Source organism: Drosophila suzukii, chromosome 3 (genome assembly GCF_043229965.1).
Source record: "Drosophila suzukii chromosome 3, CBGP_Dsuzu_IsoJpt1.0, whole genome shotgun sequence".
Lineage (NCBI taxonomy): Eukaryota > Metazoa > Arthropoda > Insecta > Diptera > Drosophilidae > Drosophila > Drosophila suzukii.
The window spans coordinates 84,782,908-84,792,376 of record NC_092082.1 but is presented as its reverse complement, the minus strand read 5'-3'; the positions used below and the strand labels follow the sequence as shown (position 1 = coordinate 84,792,376).

At 40.4% G+C, this 9,469-nt stretch overlaps 1 protein-coding gene across 1 annotated transcript in view; it reads right to left on the bottom strand.

Moving 5' to 3' along the window:
- Window positions 1–2,147: 2,147 nt before the first annotated feature.
- Window positions 2,148–9,469, bottom strand: part of side-VI (sidestep VI) — an 83,348-nt gene continuing 76,026 nt past the window's right edge. Inside the window, exons 14-17 of the mRNA XM_036818483.3 lie at window positions 8,591–8,812; window positions 7,055–7,354; window positions 6,100–6,257; window positions 2,148–5,169 (exon numbers count right to left, since the gene is read on the bottom strand). Coding sequence (XP_036674378.3) covers window positions 4,294–5,169; window positions 6,100–6,257; window positions 7,055–7,354; window positions 8,591–8,812 — 1,556 coding nt within the window. The 3' untranslated portion in view covers window positions 2,148–4,293. The remainder of the gene's footprint in view (window positions 5,170–6,099; window positions 6,258–7,054; window positions 7,355–8,590; window positions 8,813–9,469) is intronic.

The following is a 9,469-nucleotide window of genomic DNA, read 5'->3' as shown; positions in this document are numbered from 1 at the left end:
TGCTTGAGACTTCCTCGAGGTCCCCAAGCTCTGCCGAGTGCCCCGGCGGATATTGCTAGGGAAATTGATTGAAAGTTTGAGCATCTTAAAAGTAATGGTAATGAGATTGTTTTGCTTGCATTCGCATTGCACGGATGCAGCTCACATGTGCAAAGGAACCCGTAATCCCCGAGTGCAATAATTATAAATAGTGCTCGAGAGTGCGGGCCTGTGAGTGCGATTAAGGATTGCCTGGCTGCGTTTTCGATTCGTTACGTTTCGTTTTGCTTTGTGGATGCTCTGTCAAATGTTATAAATACGCCTGCATTATGCGCCCCGATTCTGATGAATGGGTGTCCAACCAGTCTCCCCACTCCATCGAGCTCCACTCCCTTGGCCTGGCCAGGATAAACTGACCTGGTTGCCATCGAACGGAACGGTGTTTGGTGCTTGGTCTGCGCATAACAAATGGCCAGCAGATAACAATGGATGATGGGTACAAAAGCGAAGAGGAACCCACTGAAGGGTTGTTCAAGTGCCAGCCAACCAGCCATCGAGGGAGCCTGATTGAGGTCCCTTTCATATCCCGTTCAGAGCGGATCGATGGTGCCTATAAATATGCATGGTTGTGCGGCAAAAAAAAATGCTGTATTTTATAAAATAAATACGCCTCTTCAATTCAAGTATTCTCCTTCTTCGACAAGCCCTTTCTTAAAGCTCTTCCTTTTTGCCAGCAATCAGAGGTTCCACACCACGTCAAAAATATATTTAATTGACCGGAGACTTCACAGTTTTTAATTTTGCCAAATCTGTCAGCAAAGCAAAGAGCCAACGACATTTTCTGCCTGATAAAGGCGGCACATAAATTACTCCGGAAAGAGTCTTCCAGGGCTGTCGGACTACAAAGTGACATATGAGGCAGTCCTGGAACCGAACTTTGTATCTTGTTACACTTTGCAAATATGTTTTGAACTTTAAAAGAAAAAAAACATTATTGTTAAGCTACATTTTTTATTTTTACAGGTATGATGAATCTTTAGTTGATGTCCATAATATATTAGAAATTTTTCTATTTCTTCATCAAGAATATGGGTTTTTAACATTTTCTAAAAGCAAAACAGTTGTGAAATTTTATTGTAGCCTAGGAAAATCATAATAATAATAAAATTCAAGTGTACCTCTGCACGATGTCGTTATTTTTGGGCTGCAGCTTCGTTTTCTGTCCGTCTGGCAATCTCAATTTCTGTCTGCTGTTCTTTCCATTTCTGCCAGCCATTGTGTGTGTGCTTTTTAATTTTGGACCAAGCGAAACAAAGTAACGCAAATACTTTCAAAGACCGAGAAAATGGCCAGAGAGCAAAGTCATGAGCATCCCGGGTAGCTTGTCAAACATGACCATTGCCATTGCCAGGCCACAAATCCATGTGATGTCTCCTGCTGTCGTCTTATTTCTCTTAGATCTACGCTTCGCTGCACATGCAAACGTTTGCCAAAAAAAAAGAAAAAGGAAAATGAGGAAAGCCAAATGGAAGAGATGTTTGGGTCCCGCTCACATACACATGCCGAAATAACTCATACGCCACGTTGTCGCTTGTCCTCGCCTGTGTCCATTTGAGTGCACAATTTGAAAAGGCTACTTGCCTCGCTTTTGGCCTTGGGGCCTGGGCTGCAAGAAGACGCCAACAACATTGCATTGTCAATTTATGTTCGCCAGTTTCGCTTCTTACACAGAGAAAAATAGTAAACTTAAAGATTGAAAGCATAAACAATAGAACCCTTGACATTCATTAAAATAAATAAATAATACAACTTTTTAAATAAATATTTTGAAATCATAAGCAATATAACCGAGAATATTCATTATAACCTTGGATATGAATTTAATTAAATATATTTCGGTCATAAACAACGCATAGTTGAATTTTTATTGATATAAATACATATTTTCTTGTTAAATAATATTAAAAAAATAATTTCTCTCACTGCATTTGTGTGTGCATTAAAATTGTTGCAACATTGCAGCAGTGAAAGCCTTGTCGCTAATGGGCCGAGACTTCTTTTGAGCCCTCATCGCTGACTGAGTAGGGATAATGCCACCAAGGCAGACATCTGAAATCCGAAATCTGAAAAATCCGTAAGCCCCGCTCTCAAAGAAAGAAATACTCAGCTTTTCATTGAAATTTTGTATGGATTTATTTGGTTGAGTTCATTCAGTTGTTTGCTGTTCAGTTTGTTTCTTGTGTCTCAAGTTATTATTGTATTCCTTGTATTCATTGGGATAGGGCAGGGGTATTTTCAATATCGTTTCAAGTGCTTAATCGTTACATACATTCATAATTCATTTTGTAGAGTATATGCCTTGCTTTAAACTAAATCGTTAATATATTTTACAATTATCTTTTATCGCTTCGTTTAGATGTTAAATTAGCTACACTTAGTTTAAGATTCATATTGGTTGGAACACTTACATGCAGAAATATACGCATAGATTGATGACCGACCCTATATATGTACGTTTGTTTGTTTGTATTTCATTCTAATTGATGTAAGAGAAATCACTTGTTTCTTTTTTTAGTTTATTTTTTGGTTTTTCATCTTTTTGTCTTAACTAGCTTGAAATGGAAATTGCATTTGCCATGCTGGGCCATTATTCTGCCTATTACAATTACAGCTCAACTTTAAAGGAGTATAGCTTTTCGTTTTGTTTGTGAATTCACTTCTCCATTCATTAAACACAAATATTAAAATGTAACAATAATTTACAAGGTGCATTTATTTTGTAATTTTTATACCATTTCACAGTTCAAACATTGATTTATACATTGAAGAGAAAAAATACAATTTGATATATAAATGCAATTTACAAACAACAATTTTCTCCATTTCTTTTTCATTTTCTGGCTTTGTTATTTTTTTTTTTGTTTTGAAAGTTTACATACCAACGATAGGTCCTTGTTGTGTTTTCTTTTTTTTATTTATAGTCTTTTGGAGTTTCTCGCAAAGAATGTGCAACTAATTTACATTCATTAGTTTGCAGCGCTTCTGTTTGATTTGCTTTTGGGTTTTGTAAAATAAATTTGATTTACGATTTGCTATTTACACATTAATACTTAGTATTCATTTATGCTAGGCTAATTGCAGCTAATTTGCGTGTGTGTGTTGGGGTTCTTAGTGTTTGTTTTATTTATATCATTTACCATAGATTCGAATAATGTAATTTATTTTCAATATAATTGCCAAGAAGTTGCGCCCTCGCATTGCTCGCCTATCTTTGGTTGAGTGAGTGTGAGCTTTAAGTCTATTATATCGAGGATATACTTACTAATTATGTACTAGATGTATGCGATCTTTGAGCCTAATTGCTAAAAATTGCAGCCCCTTACTTGTCAGCTGACATTTACAAACATTTACAAAGTCTCCTGGAAAATAATTCATATTTCTCGTTTGTGTGAAGTAATCTGTTGAAAAAATATTGCATAGACTGTGTGTCCATCTGAGTACTTACTGTAAGGAAGGAACATTCTTCTGCTGCACATGCATCATATTCTGGCTCTAACTGCTCAAAAGAAGGCCTAAAAAATTAAATTTCTCTGGCTGCTTTTAAACATTTATCCATTTGTGAGAGAAGTGCTATAAATTATGAATCAATATCGCCTTTCTGCCTCTTATTTTCAGTAATCGATTTTGATTTATTAAAATTACTGTTTGGGAATTTTGAATTTATGGCTTACATTTTTATGCCGCATTAACGCATTTGTTGATGCATGTAAATTAAAATCTTTTTTAGTAAAATAATAAACTGTTTAACTTACTAACCCAGATGCCACATTAGTTATATGTCAAATTTTTAATAGTCAAATAGTAAAATTGAGGCCTAAAACGTTGAAAAATTGTCTATAAATATATAATAGTTAGGGTTGTAAAATAGTATTTTCTTTAAAAAACACATTTAAAGATAGTTTTTGATTTAAGTGAGTCTTAGGGCATATAAAAAAAAAGAAAAGTCGTTAAATTGGGAAGTATAAGGTTTTTAAGAAATGTGGATTTCAAGATTTAAATGATGCTCAGAAGATTTAAGGGGTATTGTGGCAGCCTTAAGCTTTGCATTTAAAAATATTCAGTTCCTCGACGAGCACACAAACGATTCAATTCTGCGATTCAATTCAATTCAATTCGTTTTGGCAACACTTAGCCTAGACACCAACCACGAAGAGCTCAAGACTTACATGACTAGTTAATCGGGTGATTTGGGCTATTTGTGAGATTTGAGAGATTTGGGTAGTACGGATTGGGTAAATCCATGCCCGGGAGTCCTTAGACGCAGCTCTCCTGCTGCGAATACATGAGCGGGGTGCGAACGGTGACAATTTCGCGGGAATAGGACTTGCCCACGCCCGAGAGTCCCGATAGGGAACTACTGGGACTGGCCACCGCCGCCGTGGTGGAAGCCAATCCGCTGCTGTTGCTCGAGACCAGCATTTGGCCATGGGCCATTTGCTGCTGCTGCTGCTGATGCTGATTTTGCTGGTGTTGCTGGTAGGAGGGCGGCATGTTGGAGGCAGGATGGTGGTGCAACTGCTGCTGCTGCTGCTGCTGCATCATTTGCATCATCGAAGCGGAGTTCTGCGGACCGCCCGCCAGCTGCTGCTGTGCGTGATGATTGTGCGGCAGAGTGTGGTAGCCACCGGGATGCTGGGGCAGGGTGTACATCTGCACGGTGCCGGGCGAGACGGTGGAGGGGGTGCCTTGCGACCCCGGCGATGAGATGCATGCCCCAGGTCCACCTCCTACACCTGCTCCTACTGTCGTGTCCACCTGCATCGTCTTGTACGCATCGATCTGCGCATATATCGTCGGCTCCTCAAAGTAATCGTAGTCGTACGTGGGCGGCGGAGCGTGCTGGTGCGGATGCTGCAGTCCGCCCGCATTTGGCTTGTGGCGCTGCAGGGTCGCCGTCGCCGGAATGGTGGGCAGCAGCTTCCGCATGCTGGACCCATGTGGCAAGGTGCCACCCATCAGGGGGTGGGGATGCTGCACCTGCCCCTGCCCCTGCTGCTGCTGCTGCTGCTGTTGCTGCACCACCTGCTGCGACACCCCCACCCCGCCGCCGGGCTGACCCTTCTTGGAGGCGCCTCCGCTGCCGGAGGGCATGTTGGCCAGCGACAGCTCCGCGTAGTGCAGCTCATCGTCCTGCGGAGGGGAGGAGGAAAATTGGGGAGGCATTTAATAAACTGTCATCAGGAAACATCCGGGGTCTTAAAAGGCACCCAACTGGATTGGAGTATACAGTCGAGACCATGCCGAGAAACTCTGGTGCCAAACATTGTAATATTTGGTTAACAAACTTAAGAGGAAATGATAATATTTTATTCCAAATCTAATTTAAGCATATAGAAAATTAAAAAAAAATCATGTACCCAGAAATGTAAACTAATCAGGACTTTATGCTCGAAAAAAAGTATGTTTAGAGCGTTGGAGCCACGCAAAAAAAATTTTATAGATATTTAAAAGAACCATTTTGTTTAAACTTTATTTTGTTCTTATTTATATTAAAATAATTTTTTCAGTCTGCCCTTTACCTTAAAAAAATTTACATTTAAACTAAACGCAATCGTTAAGTAACAGAAGCTTTTTCTTTATATTTTACTTGATTTAATCAGAGTGCTTTCAAAGACATTAGGGTTTTCCGGAAGTTCTAGGAAACAAGCAACACCAAATCAAGACATTTGTTAAGGTAATTACAGGCCAAAACAAATTTCAATTAAATTTAAAAACAACCAGTTTGCCCTTCCCGGAAATATCAGGTGAATACAGGTGAGCTAACTCCTTAAGGGAGCAACCATTCCCAAGGTGGGGCACAAATGATTCTTTGCCAACTGTTTTCCGGGCAGGGCTATAATCACAAGTTTATTTTCTAATCTGGCCCAAATTGTTTTCAAGAGCATTAAGATTTTCGCAAGAAATTTGCGACATCAAATCAAAGCATTTGTCATGGCAATGTTGTTGGCACTCGGGGGAGTTCGTCATAGAGTGGTTCGACTGTAATTAAAACTTTTCGGTGGCCAAAAGTTTTTGGGGGCCGCCGACAGTTTTGGCTGGAATCGACTCGACTCGACTCACCTTGCTGCTCTGATAGGTGCCACTGTCCGCCGAGTTGGCCGGGAGCATTCCGGTGCCGGATGTGGAGCCCGGCTTGCAGCTGATTTCCACCTCGCTGGTCGTCGAAAGATGTCCCGATGGCGTTTGTGTTGCTGATTTTTGTTTATATTCGCCATCAACTGGATGGAAATTTTCCGGGTGGGGGTGCGTGTTGGTGAAAGGAGAGAGCGGAACGAAATGAAACAGAATGGAGAACGCTTAGTTAGTTCGGCAAAAGTTTGAGATGGTCGACGACGTCGTCGTCGTCTTTGCTGTTTTGTTGTTAAGTAGCCAGAGAGCCAGGGAAAAGTTTCTGGCCCGGCCGACGCCCTCAAATCTTTTGGTGATTTTCGGCAGCAAGTTTTCTTCCTGCCCAATTTTCCTTGGCTTTTCCCTTACTTTAGTGTTTTCTTTTTCATTTTTTTGGCCATGAAATTGCTTTACGTTTGGAAAATTGATTAAATTGTTGTGCTGTGCTGCTGCTGATGCTCTTCTGCTTTTGGCTGCCGCTTGATTTCTTGATTGCCATTAATCAAGCGAGCACGTGCAGTGAGTGAAATTGCTGCTGCTTCTAAAGCAGCGCTTTGGCCAAACTCTACCCCCATTTTGGCCGTTTAAAAGGGTCTTTAAGGACCTCGACTGCAGACACACGAGCAAACAAGCTAACCGGCGAGGACCTGACAGCAATTAGCTGTCATTTAAATATTTCAGCACTGGCACAAAAATGCAGCCAGCTCTTGAGGAGGGAGGGGTCCTTCAGGTCCTGTTTGTTTTGCCTGCATGAGCCGAACGGCCTGTCAAATGCATTTGCATAAGAGGAAGCCTCAAGCCAGCGTCCATAAATTGTGAACAGAAGCCCGGGCAGACGCCATTTATCTTGGGGGGTAGAAGCCGAAAGGATGGGCAGGGAACCGGGAACCGGGAACCGGAAACTTACCCTCATTGTAGGGCACAACATCGGGATTCTTCTCGTCGTACATCTCCTCGGAGTGACTCAATGGCAATGAGATTTTGTCCTTAATTTGCAAATTGCCCGGACGTGAGAATTTCGCATTTGGATGTACGAATTTCTGTTGCTGCTGGTGTTTGTGCGAGCGCAGTTTCAATGCGGCAATGGTGCCGATTCCGATGCACACGATGGCCACCAGGATGCCCACAAAGATGCCAATCGACAGGATCGGTGTCAGCTCAAAGTTATCGGGACTCTGGGCACTGCCCTTATACGAGGTCAAGGCGACTGCAAAGGTAAATTCAATTGAAATTTATAGTAAATGTCTAAAGAAAGCTTTAAAAGGGAGTTAAATAAATATCCTATCCTATTATCAATTGAAAACTTGTATTCGATTTACCATTTTAAATGCTTTCATTTTTATATCATTTATCTTCTTATAAAGTATCATATTTAATATAAAATTCTTATATAATCAAAAAATATCCTTTAAATCTTTAAAAATTAGTTATCTCCCCCAAACATTGTTCCCATTTCTTCAATCCCCAATCAATTCAGATTTTCATTTCCAACAATGGTTGGTAAATCTTTCCTTTGAGCGAATGAATCCTCCACAAATGCTGATCATAATCAAGCTTAACCTTTGCTCAGAGCATCCACTCTTTGACCTAGCCAAGACAATTTTCTTTTCTGATTTCCATCTCTGGCTGGCCCGGCTTTCCTTCTGTTTGCTGTTTGCTTTGCACTTTTCCCCGTTTCCATTGCTCCGACTGACTTTATGAAAAATTGAAATGTCGGCTCAAGTTGTTTACACAAAATGTGACTGTCCCTCCGAGATTTTCTTGCCGCTTTTCGACTTCCTTTCCTTTACCCCCCGCCCTCAAAAAGGGAAATGTACAAAAATGAAAATAAAATTCTTGTCAGCTCTTCCTTTGGCTAATTAGCATTACAATTTCCTTTTTCGTTTAGACCCCTTACCCTCTATAAAGGAACTCTCCTTCCGCATTTTGCCAGCCCCAATTCATTAATGCTAATCATTTCAGATTTTTTGCGCTACTTTGTGGGGTTTGGGTCTGCATAAAAATTGGCGTTTACTGTGCCAAAACTGCAGGCGAAAGTTTTGAGACGCGGAATTTACAATTCATTGAGCAGTTTAGCGTAATTAAATTGCGAGGTGGCATAATAATCATAAAGCCCGGAACAATCTTTGGCGAGAAACTGATACAGAGGCTTTGCCGAACGCAAAGTTATGCAATTCATAACATGAGTCTCGATATTAGCATACAAAATACATTATAAACTGGAAGCACTTGGAGAAACGAGGCTTGAAAGGCTAATATATTTACCTATAAATATAGTTATCATAAATTTTATGGTTATATTTTCCAAAAAGTTTACAACTGCCTTGAAAACATAATATTTTTAAGAAATGAAATTCTTAATTTGAGCTTATAATTTTTGTCAGTGCTTTCTCCTAAATGCTTAAAAATTCATGGGTTTGAGGGGTGGCATATCATCACTTACCAGTCTGCTTCTCGGCGGCCTTCAGGGTGTATCCATCGAGGGCAATGGCATCGCTGCGGCCTCGTCCATTAACGGCATACACATAGATCCGGAACAGGCGCCCAGCATCCAATCCCGTAACGCTCAGGGCCGCGAACTTGGCACTGATGTTGGCCTGCAGCTGACCACTGTGCTGATCGAAGATTTCCATGAGGAACCATTGCCGCATTCCGCCATCGAATCCTGCGAAAAATGGAGGAGAACACCGATTGCATAACTTGTCACGAACTGGGGCTTACTTAGCATATTGGATTGGTATTGGCCAAGGAGTCGGGACTTTGAGCTTATTAATATTAAGTAGTTGTCAATCGACGGCGGGTCTTATATAAATATACTTTGCTTAGGGGTTTGCCAGGATTTATTTATGACTGGCCAGGACTTTTGTTTAGAAATTTCTTTGATGCCAGGTAAAACAGATGAATTGTATTATTATAAGCAATTTTACTGTCACTGGTGGCAAAAAGTTTAAAGCTTTAAAATGTCAAAAGTAAAGAACTATATTTCAGTCACAGTCATTTATATTTGTCTATTTTTGGTTACATAAAAATGATTGAGTGAATGGGAAAAATCGTTACAACTTTACAAAATATTTGATAAGTGCCCTAGGGCATACAACTTATTTGTAGACTTTGTATCTTCTTCTATTTATATCACCAGCCTCTTAATTCCATAAAATACATAAAGAATTACCCAGAACCTCTCAACTAAAGGTCAACCCTTTGAGTGTAATTGAAGGACCCCTCAACTCTTTGCCGACTGCCCCCGAAATATGTATTCACAGTAATCTAAAGTTACATTTTAAATGCCATTTAATCACACCACAAAAGAACTTGCCCACTC